This window comes from Culex pipiens, chromosome 2 (genome assembly GCF_016801865.2).
Source record: "Culex pipiens pallens isolate TS chromosome 2, TS_CPP_V2, whole genome shotgun sequence".
Classification (NCBI taxonomy): Eukaryota; Metazoa; Arthropoda; class Insecta; order Diptera; family Culicidae; genus Culex; species Culex pipiens.
In genome coordinates, this window is record NC_068938.1 from 119,461,259 (window position 1) to 119,487,388 (window position 26,130).

The 26,130-nt window shown below is 43.1% G+C and overlaps 1 protein-coding gene and 1 pseudogene across 3 annotated transcripts in view; one reads left to right on the plus strand and one right to left on the minus strand.

The window, feature by feature from the left end:
- Positions 1 to 11,573: 11,573 nt before the first annotated feature.
- Positions 11,574 to 21,769, minus strand: LOC120423146 (40S ribosomal protein S8-like; annotated as a pseudogene).
- Positions 15,616 to 26,130, plus strand: part of LOC120423171 (protein mini spindles-like) — a 30,141-nt gene continuing 19,626 nt past the window's right edge. For all 3 annotated transcript variants that reach the window (XM_039586853.2, XM_039586854.2, XM_039586855.2), the window contains exons 1-4: positions 15,616 to 15,836; positions 21,847 to 22,975; positions 23,055 to 24,463; positions 24,532 to 26,062. In XM_039586853.2, coding sequence (XP_039442787.1) covers positions 21,893 to 22,975; positions 23,055 to 24,463; positions 24,532 to 26,062 — 4,023 coding nt within the window. In that variant the 5' untranslated portion in view covers positions 15,616 to 15,836; positions 21,847 to 21,892. The remainder of the gene's footprint in view (positions 15,837 to 21,846; positions 22,976 to 23,054; positions 24,464 to 24,531; positions 26,063 to 26,130) is intronic.

A 26,130-nucleotide genomic window follows, 5' to 3' on the forward strand; every position in this document is an offset into this window, starting at 1 on the left:
GCGTAACTTGGTTTATTACAAGATGACAGTCCTGAATTCTTCTTGGAATGTAAATGGGAAGGAAAGATGCAAAAATCTCGACTTTGTTCTCGGAGGGAAGGAGTTAACTGAACCCTGACAAAAATTTGTCATGATTATTCGTTCAAAGTTATACATTTTGCCTCACTTGGAGCGGCCGTGGCTGACTGGTTACGGTGATCGCTTTGTAAGCGAATGGTTCTGGGTTCGATTCCCATCTGCTCCCAACGAACAAGTTAAGAACACATAAATTTGAAATGATGAATATGAACGAAAAATCAAAGTCGCCGAGGCGGGGTTCGATCCCCCGTGCTAACCACTAGGCCATGACGACTTGGTGAGCGTGGACTGGAATTGTTACAAAGAGCGAGTTGTGGCGCTATAACCACGGCAAATAGTGTCCAGGGCATTCGTGGAAATACAATGTCCCATCCCAGAGGGTCCCGGAGTACCAAACCTTCTTAGCATAGGGGGATGGCGTCGCTATTTTTAGACCACATTTTCCACTTTTTCTCATCGAAACCGACTACTTTATCGACTTCATTTTGCTGGGCGAGATAGGACGCCGTCTATTTTTAGACGATGACTCAGCACTTTTACACTCTTGCGCTTAAAAAAACCAGGTGGCAGCACGATGTAACGCCACGTCCCTATGGTGCTCCCAACGAATACAACCAAATCTCGGAGCGTATGGTGGTGTGTCCCCACGCTTCTTCCTCCCCTGTCGATTCAGAATTGTGTTGTTGTTCGAACACTCAGTGCTCAAACTCAACCCAATTACGAGTCATCTCTGCGATACGGCTTTACGCAGTAGGCCTGGCCGCTTTAACGCTTGTGATGTTTCAATGCATTTCGATGCAATGGCGCACTACTAGAGGGTGACGAGCGGGAATTCCCACGGAAAAATTTCCCGGGAAATTGACCATTTTTGGACCTCTCGATTCCCGGGAAATTCGGTCGAGACTCCCGGGAAATTTAAACTTATAAATATCGACGCAAAATTATATAAACTAATCAGAAAAACATTTGAAAAATTCAAAATTGTTTAGAACATTGAATGTCCATTGTTCGATGTTCAAGTTCGAATAAACCAATGTTTCTCTAATCTTCTTATTCAGAAAGTGTATATTTTAACTTGTCAAAAATTCCAATAACTATAATTTAGAGAAGCCAAAAAAAGGTGGACCCACGGGTGGACCCCAAAATTTACCTTAAAAATTATTTAGCAGTTACACCCTAGGTATGAAATCAAATGTTTTATTTTCAAATATTATGTTTTCTAATTATTTGTAAAAGGGAAAAGCTTTTTCCAGTTAAGTTCAATTTCCATATCTCTTGAACATAGCAATCCAATTTAGTTTCTTGTGAACATTTGGGTTTTCCTCACGGTTTTCCTGATAACTGTAAATATGTTTTCAATGAATATTTAATGTTGAACTTAAAAATTACAAAAAAAAACAATTTAATTTGTTGTCTTGAGTCGTTGCGAAATTCCCGATAAAATGGGAAATTATATATAAGCTATATTAGTTTTTTTTTACAAAAATCTAATAACAAGTTTGTGAACCTTTTGAAAAATCACTCAGTGCGAATTAAGATTCGTAAATATTTTAAACTACAATTTTGAGTCTTAAAAAACTCAAGAAACGATTTTGTTTTTGCAGATTCAGAAAAAAAAAAATCAAAAGTTTTATATAGTTCCTCAAAACAATGAGGCTGCTCAAATTAACGTTTCATAGAATTAGTATGAATTAACAGTAACTAAATTCATTTAAAAGAAACAAATTTATTACTTTTCATTTTAAATTTTTGACACTGTTGGCGTAGTAAAAAAAAATCTCCCGGGTCCCGGGAATTCCCGGGAAATAGCCAAATTCAACTCTCGATTCCCGGGAAATTGAAAATCTCGAGAATCGTCACCCTCTACGCACTACAAATGTTAATAAATCACAAGAGGAGTGCTAGGCGTCATCTAACCTAAGGCACTCTCAACTGTTGTCAAACGAACGGTGTCACTTTTTAGTTTGACACCCCTTTTACACTGAGCTCACACACACTAACAAATGTTTGTTTTGATAGTGTGCGTGAGCGCCATGTAAAAAGTGACAGTTCGTCGTAGTTTGACTTTGACCAACCAACGGGGTACAAACTAAAAAAGTGTCATACGAAAAAGTGACCAACCACCGGTGGTTGAGTGTACAAGTTGTTTAGAATAGTGCCCTACACATGCTGATACTTTTTGGTAACGATTATCCCATTCCTTGCAGGGATACCACATTTCTAGAGTTTTTTTTTTATTAGGTCCTATAAACATATGAAAGACAATTAGGTTTTACGCCGACTCGATTTGGAAGTTAGAAAGGAGTGCACAGTTCGATGCGGTCGTCGATTTTGTTAGGAAAAATTCGTCGACAATCGACGAAGACCACGTATACAGTGCACACGAGCTGTCAAATGACGTCACGGTGTAAAACCTAATAGTTTATTGGTCCTTTTTTTAAAAAAAAAAAACTCTGGATTTGAAGATTTTCGATCACAGGCTCAATGTTCAAACGTATTGTTTTGCCATGTTATTCGATGATTTTTAATTAAATGAATTACTCACGAAAAAGATTTAAATGTTTTGCTTCTTTTGCCAAAAATAGATTTGAAAAATATTATTTTGCCATCAAGTTAAACTCATTTGCGTTTTTGTGATGTGCCCGAAATTCTTCAAAATCTGACATGCCTGATTCCTTGCAATATTATGGAAATCGTCAATCGTCATCGATGATTGCCAACTGAAATGCTCTGTACGTCTGTACTGAATTCAATTTAACGAATTTCTGCGCCAAAATGAATCAGCATGTGCCGGTTGTTGCCTTCTTGAAGCCACTGAAGGAATTTTTGGTCTAAGTCAAATGTGTTTCAAAATTTATATAATTTTGTGGTACGTCAATGATTGTACACACAAAGAAAAAATACTCTAAATTTAAAAAGATCGTTCGTTGGATTAAAAGTTCGCGTTGGTGAATATTCGTAGAAAGTTCAAACTTTTTAATATAAAAGTTGGAAAGTTTTTGATACTACCATGCACTTCTGGAACAAAATCGTTGTATCGGTAAAAGTTTTTTACTTTTATTATAAGAAGAAACTTTTTATCGCAACTGTGGTACCGCCCTAACATTATACCACTTTGAGTTTGACAATCTGGTTCGTGCAACCTAATGACATATGGATCTTGGAGCTAAGCATCAGAGTCAGGGTTGCCACAAATACAGATTTATCTGTATTTTACAGATTTTTGAGGTGATTAGGTCATACAGAATCTGTATATACAGAAACACAGATTTTAAGGAAAACATACAGATATACAGATTTTAACGAATGTTTAATTAAAAATAAATAATTTTCAATTTTGTTTAAATTGCTGAATGAGCCCAAACATTAAATTTTTGATTATGCCATACAATTTTACGCATTAAAAAACGATAAGGAATGTCTATTTTTCAAAAAATTGTTTGAAAATGTCAATACAGATTCCAAATACAGATTTTCGTCCCCCTTATACAGATATACAGATTGTTGACCCTCAAAAATACAGAATTAAATGTGGCAACCCTGATCAGAGTGGGGAGTTGTTGTGAAGTGCGCGAGCGGACAGGACGTGCGGCCGGGAGTTACCGAGGAGTGCGGAGTGGTTCCCGGATAGACCCTTCGATGGGTCACCACAAATTGGCGACGAGGATGGGATCGCGCTGTTTCGGTAAGACCATTCTGATTTTGGTTGGCCTTGAAAAGTCGCACGATAGCGGAGCTCCACTTGGGTGGAACAAACCTGAGTTAGCCAAAAAGGCAATGCAAGAAAACAAGAGGTAGAACATGAAGGAAATTGTGAATTTTTCATGGCTCTATTTTGACAGAATATTGTTTTCAAGGTGTATTTGTGTTGGCTACTGTTAGCTGTTTGTTTACCACAAATGCGTGCACGCTGACTGGGAAGCCCTCAACTGTTGGGTAACGAGGTTGCATTGCGTGTACGAACACGGAAAGGTTAGGGTTAAAATTTAAACCAGTAAACACGCAGACGGCTGGGACGTGTTTGAGAGATCAGGTTTACATAACTATTTCATTTATACGATTGAACTTCCACCAGCGATTTGGAAGAAGAACAAAAACAAGAACTGGATCAGTGTTAGGTTTTACAAAGTGACGTCATAAGTGTACATGCACACACCTTAAGACCGAGTAGAGGTAAAACCAACTTGACACAGCGCATTTGGTAAAGACCCAGTCACGACGTTCTGGCAGGATTCTAGCAGAGTTCTTATGGAGCTGGATATTCTTACAGGAATCTAGCAGAAATGTTCTACCGTTCTAGTAAGATTCTGGCAGAACCAGTCCTGCCAAAATATTTCGTAACTGGGGAAGTCTGGAGAATAGTTCGAGGTTGATCGGCTTGATTTATCGGGAGGTTCTGGGTTGAATCTCCAGACAAAAAAAGCTTGCCCAGAGGAATTTTTATACACGCAGGAAAAAAACATAGGTGATAATAGGCAGTGCCGTGCCCAATGACAGAATTGAGGCACGAGTATCAGAAATTTTGGATTACGATATTCCTGTATGACCTTTTCAGATATAAATCACATTTCAAATAAAAATGGAGGCCCCTTTTGGTACCGCAAGTGGTAAGAGGTAACTGGATGGGAAGGAATTGGTAGGCAACCCAAGAGTTAGGTGAGATAGCCAGATGAAAAGAAGGGAAGACCCAGAGTCGGATCCCAAGGCTTCGAGCCAGATGGAAAGAAACGGGAAGACCAAGAGTCTGACCCGAGGTTTCGAGCCAGTTGAAAGGAACGGGAAGACCAAGAGTCCGACCCGAGGCTTCGAGCCAGTAGAAAAAGACGGGAAGACCACGAGTCTGACCCAAGGCTTCGAGCCAGTTGAAAGAAACGGGAAGACCAAGAGTCCGACCCGAGGCTTCGAGCCAGTAGAAAAAGACGGGAAGACCACGAGTCTGACCCGAGGCTTCGAGCCAGTTGAAAGAAACGGGAAAACCAAGAGTCCGACCCGAGGCTTCGAGCCAGTTGAAAAAGACGGGAAAACCACGAGTCTGACCCGAGGCTTCGAGCCAGATGGAAAAGACCATGAATAAAAACCCTAGGCTTCGAGCCAGATGAAAAAAAATACAAAAAATTAGATCGCTAAACAAAAGTTTAACTCCTTGTTACTGAGTCACATTTCTCTTTTAATTTTGTGATGGCAACCAAAGGAAAAGGGGTTTCAAGAATATATAAAGTAAAAAATAACTATTGCGTAAATTTATTTGTTACTGGTAACTTTTGTAGATATACTTGCTTCTTTTAGCGTCCACAAACTCTGTTCCAATTTTGAATTAATCAACTTTTGAATGGTCATCATCTTAGTTTAGGATAGTAACTTTACATGCTTAAACAACGAAATAAAAGAAAAACAAGTAAGAACCAAGAGCCAAAACAGACGAAATCCAAGCAGGCTTCGAGCCAGATATGACAGAACCTGAAAGAAATAAAGGTAAAGAAAGAAGGTTCAAAGGCTACGAGCCAGAAAAACAAAGTAAAAAAAAAGAAACTACCCAGTCACGTCGGGCTTATTTATGTCTACGAGATGTGAAAAAAACTAAGGTAGCCAAAAGTGGTTCGTTTCAAACAGATGTCCAGATTGTGTCTCGATAAAATTTCCAATGTAGTCAGCATTTTGACTGGGCACGAATCAGTAATGACAGGAGCAGGAAGCTTCGAGCCAAGACGGAAATAGTCAAAAAGGCTACAAGCCACGAAAGACAAAACCGAAAAGCCTCAATCCACAATAATATAGAGCACGGAAGTCAAAAGACGCTGAACCTAAAAGTGAGAAACAAGAAATGACCACGAGCTGGAATGGCAAAGAAACAAAAAGTGTATGAAAAGCAAAAATAAAAAGAGAAAAATAGAACGGATATAAGCGGTGTATGCACATCGGAAGGAACCGGTCAAGAAAAATTTCAAATGGGCAGCAGCGGCAGCGAAAGCAAGCCAGAGAGGGTGAAGGAAAGCCCCAAGAAAACGCTCCCTCTCCTTTGATCTGCTGTTAGTAAAGCTGTTTCTTGAGTCCTTTCCTTCCGATCTCCATACTAGCCTATTGTGAAAGCAGACAAAAATCAAAATACGAGCGCAACCTGTCAAAGCTGTTGCGCCACAGGCTGATGTACACGCTTACGAAAAACCACTACATTTTTGTTCGGCGCAACAGATTATTTCGCGCAACAGAAGTGATGCGCACTTCGGTTTGGTGGTGTGCGGATAATATAAGCCAGAAAGAAAAGGGTCAAGAATGATATGTTTCTAATTAGATAGGTCCAGAGTCAGAGGCCAGAATGATCAAGATTATGGAAAGCCAAAAAAAAAAAAAAAAAAAAAATTATGGAACCAAATAAGAATGACCTTCAATGGCAAATCGCAAAATTTTACGTCTGTCACTTTTGTCCCTGTTTATATTGTAACTTCGATGTCAGACAGGGATCGTAGCAACCAAGGGTCGATACTCGACCTACATCTGGATCAACTTGATGATTGTTTTCGCAAGAGTTTGCATAAGTGTGATTGTAGATGAGACTATAGGCTTAGAGCCAGGAATGTTTTCTATTAGTTGTGTTTGGTCTGAATAGTCATGCACTCGAAATTTATAGGGTTTTGATTGATGTTGGAGTGCATTATTTAAATAATATAAAATAATAAAAGAAAAGAAGAAAGTTAAAGGAAACATTCCGTAGCGGCGCCAGAAAACATGGCGTAGTTTAGATCTGCAAGACGATTGATATTTGTAAGTCGATTGTAAAAAAAAAAAAGAAAAAAGAAAAAAATCTGAGGTTGAAAATATATGAAAATAAAGTTATGAAAAAAACCATCCGCTCATTCAAAACGGATATCAGAAGGGTACAAGTTCACAAGTGAAGAAAGAATCGGATTTGTCAATATATTGTCAAACTTAAAAAAAAAATATACAAAATATAAAGGCATCGTTGGCCTGCCTCCGGATCAGTTGTTAAGCGTCTAGATTCAAATTTCAAAGGTCGTTTTGCTAACCGAAGGTTTTTTTGTATTTGTTAAGTCGTGAAGAAATTTTGCAAAGAAAACAATAACATTAAGCAGATGTTTATGTTGATTAGCATTTCTGAACAAGCGCGTTGCATCGTAGTTGATACACAAGCAAATCCGAAAGAAAAGAAAAAAGAAGATAGCAAAAGTCAGTAATGAAGTGGTCAAACCAGAGAAATAAGTGGGACTTGAGTTACACCTCAGTTGTAATCGAAGTATTAATTGATTTTCAAAATTTTACAGGATAATCTGGTAGTATCCAGAATAATTAACAATAGTAAAAAAAAAAAAAGATTCAACTAAAAGATCGTTCAAACACAAACATAAAATAATCAGGCAAACTGGAAATAACTCATTCTAAATTTTTAAGCATAACTACCCAAGGCAAACACAGTTTTCTCGCAATAAGTGAACATTAAAAAAAGAGGCGAAAAAATAAAAGTTTGCACAGACGAGACACATATGATTGAGGTTATGTTGACTTCTGAGCTATTTCAATCTTGATGGAAGCTTATTTATATAAACATGTATATTTGGTGGTGTAGGACCGAAAAGACGATTTAAGAATTATCTAATATAATTGTGAGTTTGCATGCTTCAAAGGAGCTAGCTAACTAATGGAAGATTTTATGTAAAAGTATGCCTACTAAAACTTCTATATTACGAAAAGAGAACTGAGCGTAAATAGACATTTAGGTTTCGACGGTTCAGTACCACTATGAGTAATTTTTATGATGGTGAAGTACCAACTTAAAAATAAAAACAAAAAAAAAAGTGTAGAAGGTAGAAGGGAACGTCGAATTAAACCAAATGATTTGCAGGTTGTCTATATTATAGTTGGATAGGAGTTCATGTCCAACCAAAAAGTTTATATATCTAGTAACTGAATGTATAGTACGATTTTGAATCAATAACGGCAAAGAAAGCCGTGTCTGAAAATTAACTAGTTCAGTTAGATTTGTAAGAAAGTTTAGTGATTTACAATCTGTAGACAAAACGAGATGTGGTACCGCCCTAACATTATACCACTTTGAGTTTGACAATCTGGTTCGTGCAACCTAATGACATATGGATCTTGGAGCTAAGCATCAGAGTGGGGAGTTGTTGTGAAGTGCGCGAGCGGACAGGACGTGCGGCCGGGAGTTACCGAGGAGTGCGGAGTGGTTCCCGGATAGACCCTTCGATGGGTCACCACAGCAACAATAAATAACATTTAACATTACAGCGATGATTTTCGAAAAATGTGATGGATTTTATTTTTATTTTAATTTTAATATTAAAACTGCTGCTTATGCTGCTTAACATCGCAGCCTATATTTTGGAGCGCGACAGCGATGTAGAGAACAGAGTGGTCTCGTTGCCGGCCATCATCAGGACAGGCTTGGAGGAGTTGGCCATTGGGTGTTAATTCGGGAAGGTAAGTCGACGTTTTCCGACTGGGAAGTGAAGCGCCTTAACCGATAGTTCCCGATCACATCGTCCTCCTTCGAGAATGGCACAGATATTGCCAGTTCATCCGGCCGAAGCTGCGCCGTCGCGAGTTGAGAGTTTGCGGGCGGGAGTTGCTGAAAGAGTTTGAAAGTAAATTAAATTGGCTAGACACTGAACACATTCTCAATACTCACCGGTGACTTCTTCGGTATTCCAGGTAGATGTTCTTGATCAGGTTCGTCGGATATCGCTCCAACCTCTGGAAGTAATCCGAGTACGACAGCTTCAGGACCTGCGGCTTCCGTACAGACGGTCCTTCCAGAACTGGTGCAAACTGTTCTTCCGGATGTTTATGTAATACTCGTCAAACTGCGGAGAAATGGACTGTGGACCCTCTGGACATCCTACACTGTCCCGTCATCACTTCCGGCACATAATGCTGCTGATGGTCGTAAACCGCCGGCACCGAGTGCAACATCCGCGCTGACCACCTCCGATCGCTTCTCGTCGTTTCCCTCTTCCGTCGGATCCTTCTCCTCACCTTTAAAATTAACTTTAAACTCGAATACAACCGGTCCTACAAAAACAAACAAAATTAAACACAAACGCCACCAAACACCCAAGCTTCCGTAGGCGTAGAAATTCGTTAAATTGAATTCAGAACAGAGCATTTCAGAGTGATGATCATTTTTTTTTGAAAATGAACAACGGCTTCACCTTAAAATTGATTCAAAATCTCTGTTCTTTTGAATGAGCGTGCACTCTCAGAAAAAGGCCTTTTCAGTTGACAAGTGACAGCAGATGCAGACACGCCAGTGCACAGATTTGTTTCTGTTTTACAGACCTTCTCAGATACAAATTTTTCCACAGACTTTTCAGTATTGCGCGTATTCCCGAGAAAGACACGCGGCAAACCAGCCTCGGAACGACGCGCCGCACTTTCGGCAAATGCGCGCTGTCAAATCCCATACTGCACGTTTTGTTTTTGTTGATCTTCTTCTTCGAATCGCCTGGCATTGTTGGCAGGTATATTTTTAATTGCAAAAAAAGTGCAGAAAATCGCTGGCAACAATGTCTACAGCACATTCTGAAATGCCGCGCGGCGTGTACCTTTGAAAGAAATGGACAATATTGCGCCTATCAAGAAGCACCCAGTGCGAATTTTGTCTCGAAATCTAGCGTGAACTGATCAATATTCTCACTGGGAAATAGTAGCAAAATTTGAACTTTTAAAAAGTAAGCCTAACATTTCTGGCGCAACCTATGGTACGACATTGCTCTTACGGCCTCCCAGTCAACTCAATCGGAATTCTGAAGCGTATTCGTATTCCGGTACGTACACGGAATCGGTTGTTGCATTTGAAACGGAATACGTAAACGATTCGAATTGAATTCCGTTCAAGAATGCCGATTGAATTAACTGGGCTTTCATTAATAGGGACGAAAGGTCGTAAGAGCAGTGTCGTACCGCCCTTTCAAATGTTTCTCTAGATTTTAAAAGATCGGATAACAATTTTGATGGGCTTAGGACCAAAGAACTTATTTTTGAAAATATTTTTATTGGATTTCTTAGAAAATTTCGCATAACATATAAATATAACGATTCTGTATTAGGTCATATGAACATATGAAACACAATAGCTTACACCGTCCAATAAAAGTGACGCAGGCTCAACTCGAGGGGATGAATGATTTTAGGGTCTCCAGAATCACGTGCACTTTAAATTTTTCAAAAATGTTTAGACATGGCCGAATGGGTTTTCTCCAAAGTTTGAATGGAGAATAAGTGCTGTTTGATGTTCCCACATTTTCAGAGATGGAATAATCGCAAAAAAAATCAATTTCGCTAGCGAACTTTCATCACCCGCGAAAGAGAGAGGAGGCAAATCACGCAAAAGAAAATCGCTCCCGATATTCTCCAAGAAAATCAAGGTGCGGATGATTTGTTGTGAATTTCCTCGTCAGCACTTCTTAAAAATATTTATTTCACTTTGTTTACACACATTACCCATCTACAAAATGTGACAGGTCATTTTTCGACGTATTGCATGCAATTTTTGGATTGTATGCAACAGTGACGAACCATATGGTACGTTCGTTTGATGGCTAGTTCCACACTGAGTGCCGCACTCAGAGCTGTCAAAGTGTTTCTTTGAAGAAACTCGCGCTAGTTCCGCACGAGTTTCGCCGCCATCTTGGAACTGAAACTCTAGTGCCGCACTCGATATTTTTTCAGTTTCATGCGAGTTCCACGCACACTGAAAAATGACGTTCGATTGAACCAAAACTGACACCAACGAGTGGGGCACTCAGTGCCGCACCGGCTCTTCAAATAAACGTACCAATAGACTAATAGAGCTTTATGACGTTTCGCGTACGCACACTATCGCACCATTTGATTTTGCTGGCTGACAAAATTAAAAAAAAACGAAGTTGACTTTATAAGGCTTTCTAGTCAGAAAATTACCAACACATTCAAAGTATGTTTACATAACAGCTGGACGTTTGTTTGCATCAGGTTTCCTATCTCTTTCTAACAAAAGTTTTTTGTCAGGCGACTTCTAGCTGGTTTTTTTGACTGACCGCCCGATATGTCAGCCAACATACTTCGCAGGGCTGTGACAGCTCGAGCTCGATCATTGTTTGCATCAGGACACTGTGACGAGGAGTTCATCATTTTTGGGTTAAATTATGTTTTTGTCACTGGGCCTAGAAAGCCTTATAGCTGTCGGCCACCATTGCTAGTACCAACCACTAGTGTCTTCCTTTTTAACTACAAGGACTTCGCCGCCCTGGGCTCCTAAGTGTATGAAAGTATGGCATGGAGCGACGGTGCCGAATACCCATATTTACACAAAGAATTTTAGAGCGCCCACCGCGGGATTCAGACCGGCGACCTCTGGATTGTGAGTCCAGTGCGCGGTCCGATTGATCCACACGGGCGGGACGACAAAACAAAATTTAACCTCACTTTATTTTCGTGTACGTACACGCAATACATACGCACGTAAATTACTCTATTAGCGACGACACGACAAGACACTCGGTGGAAAATCCCAATCAAAAAGTGGTCCCTCCGTGAATACCGTGAAATCCCCGTGATTCAGCAAAGTCACGGTAACTTTGAGGGACCCCTCGGTTTTCGTCGAAATAAATGTTTCTCGCAGCACTGCTTGTTGATAAATATTTACAATCGAACAAACAGCTGTTTTGTGTTTTGATTGTTTTTTTTTTCGTTTGCGTTCCGGGTTTTTTTCCTTTGGGTGGCAAGGCACAGTAACTGGTCCAACTCGCCTGCGTTCCGGGTTCCGGGTTTTGATTCCGGCACGTACAAAAACCAACCTGGTTCAAGCTGACCTACCACATCAAGCAATCTCAAGCTGGAACAAGTTGGTGACTTGGGATTTTTGAATTTTGTTCTCGCTTTTGTACCCCTGGAAATATTCTGACCAATCGTGTTGACCGGTCGAAGTGGAGTCAATCGGAGAGGACAGTTTTTTCGGGAAAACTCACTTCGTGAATTATTCTACGGCGTGCTTTTCCAGTTGCCGGAATCTTATCTACCGTAATCTTCTGGCCGAGCTTTGCTTAGCAAATAATGGCATACCAATCATGCAGTTCCTTTTTTCCGTTGATAGCTCAAGCACCTGAAAAGTCCGGCCGAAAAGAATGAGAAGAGCCGCTGCTGCTTCCGGCTGCGATGAAAAAAAGGCCGCTCTGGAGAAGAGGCAGCGCACTCCAGATTTCCTTCAAGTCACGATTCTGCTTCTTAGCGGTTAAGCTTTTCAGCCTCCAAATTTTCCTGGATTTTTAACAGTTGTGGCTCCAGCTCCGGGAATCCAGGCCAGTTCCTCCTTGTGCTTGTTCAACTGCTGCTGCATCTATTCGGCTTGGCGGCTATCCGTTCCACAGACACCAGAACGACGGAAAAGATGGCCGCAATGCCAGAGGCACGACAGGTTACGAGGACGACGCGGTCCATCAAGTGCATCGCAGCAGTCACCGAAGAAGCGTCTCCAGGCCAGTCCGGCCAAGTACCAGCCGCTGGGTCTGCCAAGGTAGAGTTCGGTGCCGCCAACAGCGCCGGGAATGTGGATTGCGGACAGGACAGCCCGACTAGGACGGCGAGGAGATCCAGATGGACATGATGCCGGTACCAGCTGGTCTACACGGAGGAAAGCCTGGCCAGTACGGACAAGAATAAAATGCTGTACATTACGCACCATATGGAGGTGAAACGGATACGGTACTTGCTGGTGCGGTCTGGACGAGGAGTCGAAACGTTCAGCCAGGGAAACAACGGTTGTCGGCGGGAGAACTTAAGATTGCGACGATTTTTTACTAGAGCGCCGAGAGCCTCTTTCACCAGGTTGTGGTGCGGCACATGCCGCAAAGTGGCCAGGACAATGAAACATCCACAAGGCGGTTCCGAAGCTGGACGGCCACCTGATGGTACGGGCGAAGGAGAATGTGGCGGAGTTTTCGATTAGTGCCTGTTGGGTACCCGGGGGAGCGAACCAAACGAGCGGCCACAAAGTCGCAAGAATAAACTAGATTAAGCCCAGAGTCCCGGGGTGTAGCGATCCGGAGCTCTGCGGTCTCGTTCAGAACGGCGCGGGAAAGGTCGAGTGTCCCCAGGTAGAACAGGTGAATCTCCGCTCGGCAGTGGCTGCGTCTCGATCTCGAGGTTGTCCAGCGGAAGTGTGCCAGGTTGAGCTTCCGCCGTTGTTGCGTTAGTAACGAGAACAGTGAAGATTAAATCGACAGGATCTGTTGGATTTTTGTACTACTTTGACCTGACGTAAACACGAAAGCTATAGTAAAGAATAATAAAAAAGAATCTGCAAACCAAATTGGTCAATTTTTAGTCTGTAATTTAATTGATAAATTATATAATACAACGTGCAATTCTTTTTTTTTCAGGAGCATTCAAAAGCACACAAAAAGCAAAAAATCAAAATTTATTTTAATAAATCTCTAGAATTGTTTTGAAGAGGTTTTATTTGCATCATTAATTCATGTACCTTTATTATTGCATAACAATATGAATAAGTTACTCAACATTAATTTGTTATCATTGAAATGGCTATATTTTTTTAATTTAAAATTTTCACCACCTGATCCAAATACGCGTCAGCAGTTCTGACTTTTGAATTACTCATTGAGCCGGTCTTCCTCAAACCCGTTACCGCGCGTTTACTTGGACTTCTTGTTCTTGATCTTCTTGAGATTCTTACCCTCCAGCAGGCAACCATCGACACGGTCACTCTGTCCAGGTCGGAAAACGAAGACGGCCAGCGTTGAACTGCACCTCCAGGACGGGATACATCTTGGCAGTCTTCTGGCGCTTGGCGTTCTTCTTGAGCAGATCTAACTGCCCTTCTTGGCCAACACATCCTCCTCGCTTGCCTTCAGGAAGCAGGTAGTGGCTCTCGTACCACCGGCGGAACGGGGCCACATCGATCACGATGATGGCGTTTTTAAACAGTTTCTTGGTGCGAACGAGCTCGTTGTTGAACGCGTTGTACAGGCCCGCATCTTGTGATAGCTATCGCGGCCGGTACCCATCTTGATGTGTTGATCGAGAAAGACAGGTGAAGGATTTTGTGGAGATGTCAACATCGATCGCTTTACTGCAGGTTCTTGTTTGGAACACGATCGCCACTTTTCCTGGATGCGCGACGGTCGTGCCCTAACCACGGTTCGATGTAACACAAGCGGGTGAACTTTGACGACCAGTGCGGGATGTTTTTCTGCTCACTCAGTTTGTTGTACTCCGGATGAGGGATCTTCTCCTGCAGTGCCACATCCAACAGTGGATCAGCACAAATCTTCTCGCCGTCCTGCTCGATGGTCTCGGTCGTAGTGTGTACTCGCCCAACCGGACGCTGATTCCACAAGTGGAAAGAAATTGCATATTAATAAGAAGTTTTACTAAATTCTATCGATTTCTTTCGAACCAGTTGATCAGAAAACTTCTAAAAAATCAGAAAACTTCAGAAAAAAAGCTAAACTTATGCTCACCTCGGAAATTCTCGTACTCTAGCATGGCCAATTATCGAAACCCGTCAATATCGGCGTCATCTTCGCCGTAGATCCTCAACCCGATTGCTTATGCCACATTCGTTCAGCCTAGGTTCGGAAATAAATCCGCCCACTGCCACACCACGCGGCGTCGTATCAACAGCGGCGTCCGTCGTCAAGATGACCGGTGGTGGGTACGATATCGTAGGTTGGCCAACGGTACCGGACGTGGCCCTGCTACGGACGGAAATCCACCGGAAGACACGCTCCTCCCAGATCAGCAACCGGTCGCCGAAGAAGGTTGTTGTTTGTTTTGCCAAAATGACATTTCTCGCCGTCACCAAGCCAGTGCAACCAAATTCAAGATTTTTTTTAAGTTTTGTTTGACGTTTCCAGTTTGACATTTCCAGTTCCCGTGGAACCGGAGGGGTAAGCCGATTTGGTACCCACTTTTTGGAGCCGAGTGGCTTGTCGTGTCGTCGCTATTAGTATATAGAGCTTTATGACGTTTCGCGTACGCACACTAGCGCACAATTGAATTTTGCTGGCCGGAAAAAATTTAACCTCACTTTTATTTCGTGTACGTACACGCAATACATATGCACGTAGATTACTCTTTGGACGAACCGCCCTAATTCTCCATATAAACTTTGGAGAAAAACCATTCGGCCCTGTCTAACTATTTTTGAAAATTGAAAGTGCACGTGTTTCTGTGGATTCCAAACTTCATGCTTCCCCTCGAGTTGAGCATGCGCTGTCAGTTTTGCCAATTTTTGTAGCTCAGTGTTATAGGACCTTTAAAACAAACGCTAGATATTGTTACAACTTTAGAGTGAGTTTCGTTTTTCGCGATTTTTTTTACAATGCACGTGAATGACGTGAATGCACAGAGTTGTCGATACCGTCGATACGCACAGACTTTTTCACACACGTTCGCCCAGACTGGCATCCCTGCAGGGGTCTGCGGCGACGGTTGGTCGGTTTGAAGTTTGAGGTTACCGCGTGACGTGATTTGCTCCATAAACGAAAAGGCCGCTCCAAGCAAGTCAGTTGTTCTGAGTGTGTGAGCGAGTGAGCAGCAAGTTGGGAAAGAAGAATCAGCTCCTCACCTCGCGTACGATTGTTTTGTTTGATGGACGACGCGAAAAACTAGGAATCGAAAAAATCGGTCGTTGAAATTTTGCGGCATAAAAAGTGACTTCCGTTGCGTGAATCTGTGCTGAAAGTGTCGCTTAATGTGGTCCGCCGCAGCGTCGATTGGAATTGCACGTAAGTAGCGGCGCTCCGGGGGGAGAAAATGGATTTTTCTCACAGCCGCCGCCGCCGCCGCGAGGAAGAGGGCCAAGAAAAAATGGCCAAATTGGAAGAGGAAAGCAAAGATGTCTGGCGGCGGTGGGAAGAAACGGTTTGCTCTTTTGTCGTGGCAATGGCGCTGGAGCTGGATTATGAAGGTTCGATGGATTAGCTCCGGTGGATCAGCATCCGTTGAGCGTATCGGAATTTTGGGCAGAGAGATGATGCATTTTGGAGTTGTTGGCAGAGTCGGTTAAAATTAGCCAATTCCGGGGTTATTTTTGGCCCTCTCGACGATTGCACACGAGATGCAGTGGCGGCTTAATCTTGATGGGCCGTGCCCCCAATTCGTCGTTGTCGTGTGGCAGGCAGTCTCTCCACCTTCGGAAAAGATTAACACACGCCCTGCTCTTCCTCCTTCCGGATGGATTTCCGGCACCCTCCCCAGGTGAAAGCGCATCAACTCCCGTTAGTCTCGACTTTTTTTTTCGTGGCACTTTACCCACCTCTTCGGTCCGCCGACCTCGCCGGAGGAGCAGCACCTCTTGCGAACTGTAAAAGGTTGGGGAAAAATAAACGAAAGAAACTTTGCTTTTCTCTTGCCACTTCTGTGAGAAGTGAATCGTCCAATGTGTGCAGTTTAAAATGCAAAACTTTTCGCCCTCGAAACTTGTCTCAACTCTCGACAGTACAATTAAAGTGAAAGATTGTGTTCGTGGACGAGTAGAAGAAAAGGTTTCCGCGACTAATGGTGATGTTTATTTAAAATATCGATTTTTCTCATCATCGTGCAGTGTTGTGTGGTGTGGTGCCTTTATCCCTGGGACGACTTGTGGTTTTGTCCTATTAATCATGGATGAGTCCAACCTACGGAGTCGTTTATAATATGAAAATGGTTAAAAATATTCGTTCTAGGAGGTAATCCAATCCAGTTTGTTCAATTGGTGTCAGCAGGAACTGATACGAGGAGTATCGATTGAAAACATTTCCCTATGCATCAGGGAAAAAAAATGTTTGTGGTTAGCCAAGCAGAAATTGTAGGTTTTTTTTTTCTCGCTACCCTCTCTCCGTTCCGTCGAACCAGATCGATGTTGGTAGACTGCGTAAGACTTTGACGACTATCGATAACCTTTTATTATCCTTAACTATTGAAATTAATTAAAAAGCAAATTTGTATTTGCGATTTTTTATTCTATCAAATAAAAAATGTTACTTGATACACTTATTTGGTGGCCAGATTATCAAACCTTCAATGGCTCCACGAAAAGGTCTTTCAAATACAAATAATTCAATTAATTTATAATAAAATTTACAATCTAATTTTGAGCGTTTATCCATAACGGTAGCCTGTCTGTTTACACATTCTTTTTAGTCTTTTTATTACCTAATTTATTATTTAAATTATATTACATATTACTTATTTTAGCACACTTTTAACACTTTCAGGCCTGATTTTTTTTAATAAAGACATATTTTGCGATAATGATGAGGAAATGGTTGTTAGACCCATGCAAACATTATAGGCTAGTTTTGAGAGTTTCGATTTTTTGGATCCTATGACCCATCAGGCTTGAAAGAGTTAAGAAGTTGAAGACGAACGTCAAGTGCTTAACTGCCCCTGATAGCATAAATGTCCCATTTGCATTTTCATCGTTTTTGAGTTATTGATGCAGTTTGATTAAAAACTGTGTGCTCTTTCAAAAGAGCCTATAACATCCAGTACTTTGTTCTAGAAATCAGGAGGAAATCCAGTTTTTTCGCGAAAACTTAACACGTTGCCTTATGTATGGGACAAACTTCAAATGCGTTTTTCTTAGCTTGCTGTTTTTGCATATGGGACATTTATGCGAACATGGGCAGTTAATGCCGTTAAAATTACATGCTTCCTCTCCTGTCGATGCAAAATTGTTTTGTTGTACAGTCGACTCTCTGGCTGTCGATCTCCCCAATAAAAAAAAATTGCTCCAGCTGTCCAAAAAAATTTAATCCCTTCAAGAAGTATGCTTTGATTTTTCGTTCTATAATTTGATAACTCCCTCTCTCGACGGTCCCTTTAATATCGACAACGAAAGAGTCCACTGTATTAACACTTTGTGCTTTCAAACTCAACCCACTTCAACGAATCATCTCTCTGCGATACAACTTTACGCAGTAGGCGTCGAGTGGAATAATGTAATTTTGACAATTTTGAGGTAATGATGCTTAAAGCTTATATCCTGTATAGTTTCCTATGTTTATCGGACCTTTTCAAATAAAACTCTAGATTTCAATACCCTCAAAAGAGACTTTAAAAAGTCTGAGTAGTTATGCCATGACATAATACAGAGTGGCCACTAGGGTGAAAATAAAAAAAAGCGAAATCGGGGATACCTTCTGACTCGATTCCTTAGGCCAAACAGGTTAAGGTTTAAGGGTTCGCTGAAGATCGTTAAAGTTGGTGAAGAAAATCTTTTCATACAGAAATGTCATGCCTAATCGCTAGAAACTCGTCAGGTTTAATTCGGATCGTTTTGCGGTTTTTAAAAAAGTTTTTTTTTTCATAACATTTTACACAACTAGAGTTATTTTTTAAAAGTCCTATCCTTAAATTTTGGCTCTTCCCCATTCATTTGTGCGAATGTTCCTAACAAACTTTAACGATCATCCAATATTTTTTTTTTGCTCGAGCCTCAAGTCGATTTGGCTCGAGTTCGAGCCTGAATCGATCCGAGGTTCGAGCCAAAATTATCGCTGGGCAATAACGATTCTCAAACTTTATTCGATTTGGCTCAAAATTGGCATAGTTACTTATTTTTTACCTAAAGAATCAAGCCTCCAGGTATCTCTTGAGATTTTCAAAACGGAGCAATTCTCTACGATATCCGTCTTTTTTTTAGAATTTTAATTTTTGTATTTTCTAATCCGACTGAAACTTTTTTGGTGCTTTCGGTATGCACAAAGAAGCCATTATGCATCATTATTTGTCCATATAATTTTCCATACAAATTTGGCAGCTGTCTATACAAAAACGATGTATGAAAATTCAAAAATCTGTATCTTCTGAAGGATTTTTTGATTGATTTGGTGTCTTCGGCAAAGTTGAAGGGTATGGATATGGATACACGGTAAATTTTTTTTGATTATTTTTTATGTAACTTTTTGTTACTAAAACTTTATTTGCAAAAAAAAACACTATTTTTATTTTCTGATATGTTTTAGGGAACATCAAATGTAGTGCAAAAAATCTTTGACCGAGTTAAGATTTTTTGAATCAATACAGATTTTTTCAAAAAATCGAAATATTGGTCGCAAAAAATGTTCAACTTCATTTTTCGATGTAAAATCATATTTGCAACCAATGAGTACTTTAGTGAAATTTTGATAAAGTGCACCGTTTTCAAGTTAAATCCATTTTTAGGGTGACTTTTTGAAAAAAGTCGCAGTATTTCATTTTGCACTAACACATGTTTGCACACTTTTGAAAAACAAAATTTGTAATGCTGAGAAAATTCTCTATATTTTGCTTTTTTGAACTTTGTTGATACGACCCTTAGTTGCTGAGATAATGCCATGCAAGTGTTTAAAAACAGGAAAATTGATGTTTTCTAAGTCTCACCCAAACAACCCACCATTTTCTTATGTCGATATCTCAGCAACTAATGGTCCGATTTACAATGTTAAAATATGAAACATTCGTGAGATTTTCCGATCTTTAAAAAAAAATATTTTCAAAATTTTTAAATCAAGACTGACATTTTAAAAGGGCGTAATCTGGAATGTTGAAGAAATTGTTGCCAAAAAACGGGATGGCACTAAACATAGGAAATCCCATAGATAGCTTATAGGACGTTTTTGAGAAAAAGGTACAATTGCACTCGATGCGTCTTGAACACTTGACTTACAAAATTAAAGGAACCTTCACAATTTTACGATTTTAATCTATTGAAAAATTAAAAGACTGTGCGAGACATTTAAAATCCAAATAGCCCTAAGGAATCCCATAAACATTTAAAAATCATAACTTTAAAATAAAATCCAATTCTTCGTTTTAAATGAGTTGTTGGGTTATGTTGAGCATCTGTGCCAATGTTGAGTAAATTTGATAAAGATTAATCCATTGCATTTATATTTAAGCCTAAAGCTGAGTTTAGACATTTATAGATCGCTAATTACTTTGCAGTATCAAGTTTTACATTTCTGGTCTCTTTGACAAAGTTGTAAAGCATAAAATGTCATATAATATTTTTTTTTCTTTTGGGCACATTTGAATGTGACCAGCGCTATCTGCAGACATAATCGTATACAAATTAGTTTCGCCATATATATATTTTTTTTTGTATATTTTCCTTGCATGCTCTACAGTTTACACTCTGGTATCAATCGGTAAATTTGGCTCAGAAGCTTGAAGTATCTTACACAGTAATTTAAATGATTGTATTATTACATTTGTGAATGGTGACAGACTTTGTGTCGAAAAATTTGTAATTTTATATTACGAAGTGGGGAAATTTTCATCAGTTTTTGCTGAATTTCACATTTTTACACATTATTTTAGGAAAAATTACTCAAAATGAGGCAATATTCAACCAAAAAAAAAATCAACCTTTCAAATTCTTTTACTTTTTTTTTTACTTTACTTTCAGCTTGTAACGCAAGGTTTTTTAAAATGTCCCATATTCTGGGACCTTCATAAATTCAAAATCAAAATCAAATCAAATTTTTCGCTCTACAGCATTGCCTTGGCGTTCTCGATTGCGAGATTCCTACTCGAAACTAGGTGTTCGAAGGCTTGATTGTTGAGGCAATTGCAAACCTCTTTTTACACCTTAGCTTCCATCCACCCCGGGATTCGAACTGTCGACCTTTGGATTATTAGTCCAACTGCCTACCAGCGACTCCACCGAGACAGGACCCAGGGAGACGACTCCTACACCTGGACTGAGCTAACGACCTAACCTTTTTAGGTTAGTCCGGGGCCAACATTCACTTCCCGTCCGACGGAAGGCGTGATCAGACAAATCTTGTCTCGAAAAATGCCACCGGGACCGTCTGGGATCGAACCCAGGCCGACTGGGTGAGAGGCAATCACGCTTACCCCTACACCACGGTTCCCGGCATAATCATCATAAATTCATAAATTTTTATTTAACTGGATTTGTTTTTAGTTGTACACGTATGGAGGTCGTGAGTTCGATCCTCGTACCCTGATGATGTAGTTTTTTTTTACTCGGAGAGGTCTCCAGTTTTTGTTTTTACTCAGTCCAAATACGGAAAAAAAAGACTGAACAACCTTTCTTTTCTTAAGTAACCTGGTAAAAGTGCTAAACTCAAACTTAATCACCTTATCATGGCCAACTGTCGTAGAAAAGACGTGGAAATGGTTTAATTTATTCAAATGATTTTTAGTCTAGAATAAAAAATAAAAGCAAATAAAAAGGAAGGAAAAACAGGGCCAAGGTCATCAGCCGCCTACTGTGTGGGTGAGGAGGTGTTCAACAGTTCCTACTATCGGACACATTTTTAAGGGATATTATTTCTGAATCATGGGAGCTTTGAGTATGACGGTTCGCTCTTCTGATTTATTGATTAATTACTGAGGAGAAAGAAGAACCTCCTCAAGATGGAATCTGAAAATAGCTGCTGGGTCGCGTTATGTTTGAAGGTCCGCGAGAAGATTAAGCTCAGAGGTGCGAGTTTCATGTTTTCATCACCATTTCCTCCTCACATTCACTTTCTCCTCTGTTGTTGTTGGTGTTGTTTTTACTTTACGCGACGACGTAGGCCCGGCTCCAAACTGCAGACCTTTTGAGGAATTTGCCAAATTTGGAGAGCCTTCCTTGACACTGAGTTGAGTTGAGTTGAGTTCGTTTCATACATACCTACATGCAAGTGAGAGGACCTTGGCCACGCTGCTTCCCGATTTGCCTCATTGTGAATGCGTCACGCCGTTGTGCGTGCAAAACAGCAAAAGCTGACTAAGTTTGTTCTGTTCTTTCTCTCATTGCAGCTTGATTCTGTTTGTTGTTGTTCTGTAAGCGCGGGTCGTCGTCAGGATGGAGGAGGACACGGAGTACAAAAAGTTGCCCATTGACGAGCGGTGCGTGCACAAGGTGTGGAAGGCCCGCGTGGATGGCTACGAGGAAGCGGCCAAGCTGTTCCGGACGATTGACGATGAAAAGTCTCCGGAATGGAACAAATATCTCGGCTTGATCAAGAAGTTTGTGACCGACAGCAATGCGGTAGCGCAGGAGAAGGGCCTGGAGGCGGCGCTGGTGTTTGTGGAAAACAGTGGCAATGCGGGCAAGACCGTGGGCGAAGTCATGGGCGGAATCATCACCAAGTGTATCGGCGCTCCGAAGGCCAAAACAAAGGACCTGGCGGTGCAGATTACGTTGATGTACGTTGAGATTGAACGGCATGAAGTTGTGCTGGAAGAGCTGCTCAAGGGCACGGACCAGAAGAACCCCAAAATTGTGGCGGCTTGTGTGGCCGCGGTGACACAGGCGTTGCGTGAGTTTGGCAGCAAAGTGATGAGCATCAAGCCGATCGTCAAAAAGCTTCCCGCCCTGCTGAGCGATCGTGACAAAGCGGTTCGTGATGAAGCCAAAACGCTCACCATTGAGATCTACCGCTGGATTGGGGCGGCGTTCAAGTCGCAGATTGCCTCGCTGCCGGCCGTTTTGCTGACCGAGCTGGAAGCGGAGTTTGAAAAGGTCAGCGGAGAGAAGGCCGTTCCGACGCGGTACCTCCGGTCACAGCAGGAGAAACAGATGCTGGCCGCGGTTGCCATCAGCAGTGGCGAGGTGGACGATGGCGCCGATGCCGATGAGGTCGATGAGGCCGAAGAGATCGACCCGATGGACCTGATCGACCCGGTTGACATCTTGTCCAAGCTGCCGAAGGACTTTTATGAAAAGTTGGAGGCGAAAAAGTGGCAGGAGCGGAAGGAATCGCTCGAGGCGTTGGAAGCGTTGCTGCAGAATCCTAAGCTGCAGCCGGGCGACTACGGCGATGTGGTTCGCGCCCTCAAGAAGGTCATCACCAAGGACTCGAACGTGGTGCTGGTCGCGCTCGGTGGCAAGTGTTTGGCCATGCTGGCCAAGGGGCTTGGCAAAAAGTTTAACACGTACGCCGGGGTGAGTCATCAACTGCACATTCAATGTTCTTCAATTCTTAATTTTCTCTCTCTCTCTCTCTCTTTTCTCCCCCGAACAGGCCTGCGTTCCGGCCGTGTTGGAAAAGTTCAAGGAAAAGAAGACGAACGTCGTGACGGCGCTGCGCGATGCGATCGACGCCATGTATCCGGCAACGACGCTCGAATCCATCCAGGAGGACATCCTGGAGGCGTTGGCCAACAAGAATCCTAACGTAAAGATGGAAACTGCATCATTCCTGGCGCGAGCCTTCTCCAAGACGGTACCGACGATACTCAACAAGAAGCTGCTGAAGGCGTTTGTGACGGCCCTGATTAAAACGCTGAACGAGTCTGATCCGGCCGTTCGAGATGCGTCCGCCGAGGCGCTCGGAACGCTGATGAAGCTGGTCGGCGAGAAGGCCATCGGTCCGTACATTGCGGAGGTGGACGCCCTCAAGCAGGCCAAGATCAAGGAATGCTGCGATAAGGCCGTAATCACGGTGAAGATTCCCGGTCCGAAAAAGGAGCGACCTGCTACGGCTCCACCCAAGACGAATGCCGGACCGGCTACCGGTGCGGTCAAGAAGGGTGGATCGACGGAGCCCAAACCGGTGGCGAGACCGGCCACGGCTGGAGTAAAGAAGCCAGCAGCCACGAAGAAAGCAGCAGCCGGCGGTGGAGGATCTGGCGTTGCCAAGTCCGCAAGCGCTTCCAAAGTCCTCCCAACAGAGCGAGACATGTCGCAGGAAGAGATCGACGACCGGGCCGCGGAGATTCTGCCCGCGGACGTAACTCAAGGCCTCGGAGATTCCAACTGGAAGACGCGACTGGCGGCGGTCGAATCCCTCACCGGAGTTATTGCCGACTTGGACCCGAAAGGTGGCCACTCCCAGGTGGTTCTGCGGACCCTCGCCAAGAAGCCCGGCCTTAAGGACACCAACTTCCAAGTGCTCAAGGGGAAGCTCGAGAACGTCCGAGCGGCGGTCGAAAGGCTTGGCATCACCGCAACGACGGCCGATTACATCATGAACGACATCACGGAGAAGCTGGGTGACGCCAAGAACAGCGGGCCGGCCGGACTGGCCCTGACGGCGATTGCCGAAGCCATCAAGCTGGAATATGCCGTGGCGAAGGTGATGGAATTTGCGTTCGAGCAAAAGTCGCCAAAAGTGCAGCAGGAAGCGCTAACCTGGGTCAACAATGCCATCAAAGAGTTTGGCTTCCAGGTCAACCCAAAGCTACTGCTCGAAGACTCCAAGAAGGCGGTGCAGAGCATAAATCCGGCCGTGCGAGCCGCCGGCATTACCCTGCTCGGAACGATGTACCTCTTCATGGGCAACACGCTGGCGATGTTCTTCGAGAACGAGAAGCCGGCGCTGAAGCAGCAAATTCAGACCGAGTTTGACAAGTGCGCCGGTCAGCGACCTCCGGCCCCAACCCGGGGACTGTCCAAGTGCGCAAGCAAGGCCTCGGTGGACGACCTCGATGAGTGAGTTAGAGATTCTTTGTGTTTCACTGTAAGGTTAGACTAATTTGTTTCTTTTATGGTTCTTCCAGCGATGGCGAGGTCGAAGAACAGCCGGCGATCAACATGAACGATCTGTTCCCACGCGTGGATATTTCGTCGCAGATTACGGAGGCTCTGTTGGCGGAAATTTCCGACAAAAACTGGAAGACCCGCAACGAGGGGCTTGAAAAGTTGAGGGCGATCATCGCCGAGGCGAAACTGATCAAGTCCAACCTGGGAGATTTGCCGCAGGTGTTAGCCCAGCGGTTGGTCGACAGCAATGCCAAGATTGCCCAGACTTCGGTGGAGCTTTGCCAGCAGATTGCGGTTGCGATGGGACCTCCGAGCAAGCAGTACGTGCGTGTTTGGTTCCCGGGCATTGTGAAAGGTCTTGGCGACAGCAAGGCGTTCATTCGGAGTGCGTGCATCACTTGTATCAACATCATGGGCGACCAGGCTGGCTATAAGGAGTTTTTCGAGAGTGAAATGATTGCCGATGCGCTGAAGACGGGCAGTCCGGCGCTCAAAACCGAAGTGTGGGGCTGGTTGGCAGAAAAGTTGCCCGGACTGCCGACCAAGAGCATCCAGAAGGACGAGTTGCACTCGTTGCTGCCTCATTTGTACGCCAACATCTGCGATCGTAATGCGGACGTGCGCAAGAATGCCAACGAAGCCGTGCTGGGAATCATGATCCACCTGGGCTACGAAGGCATGGTGAAAGCGCTCGACAAGCAGAAGCCCACCTCGAAGAAGGACATTCAGGCGGCGCTGGACAAGGCACGGCCAAACTTACCGGTCAAGCCACTTCCGAAGAACAAACAGCAAGCGCCGATCGTCGAGGAGCCGACGAAGGTGGTCCGCCCAGGAACGGCCAAGGTGCAAAAGGCAGCCGCGGGAGGAGCAGCCAAGGCAAATCCAGCTCCCACTTCCCGCAAGAAAGAGGAAGAGGTCGACACTTCACCGTTGCTGGCAATCAACAACATGAAGAGCCAACGCTTGCTGGACGAGCAAAAGCTAAAGGTTCTCAAGTGGACTTTCACAACTCCGCGGGAAGAGTTCACCGACCTGCTGAAGGAGCAAATGACATCGGCGAACGTCAACAAAGGCCTCATTGCGAACATGTTCCACGAAGACTTCCGCTATCATCTCAAGGTGATCGATGCCCTGATCGAGGATTTGCCTAAAAACGACAAAGGTTTGATCTGCAACCTCGACCTGATCATGAAGTGGCTCTCGCTACGTTTCTACGACACCAATCCGTCGGTACTGCTCAAGGGACTGGACTACCTCAACCTGGTCTTCCAGATGCTCATCGAGAGTCAGTACGTGCTGGCGGAGAACGAGGGCAGTTCTTTCGTGCCGCATCTCCTCACCAAGATCGGTGACCCGAAGGACGTCGTCCGCAACGGAGTTCGTTCGCTGCTGCGTCAAATTTGCCTGGTCTATCCCTTCGCGAAGGTGTTTGTCTTCATCATGGATGCGCTCAAGTCGAAGAACGCTCGCCAACGGGCCGAATGCTTGGACGAACTGGGCTATCTGATCGAAACGTACGGCCTGACGGTGTGTCAACCCACGCAACAGGTGATCAATACTATTCGGCTACTCTTCACACACCACCGATTCTAATTATAGCGCGTTCATCTCGTTTC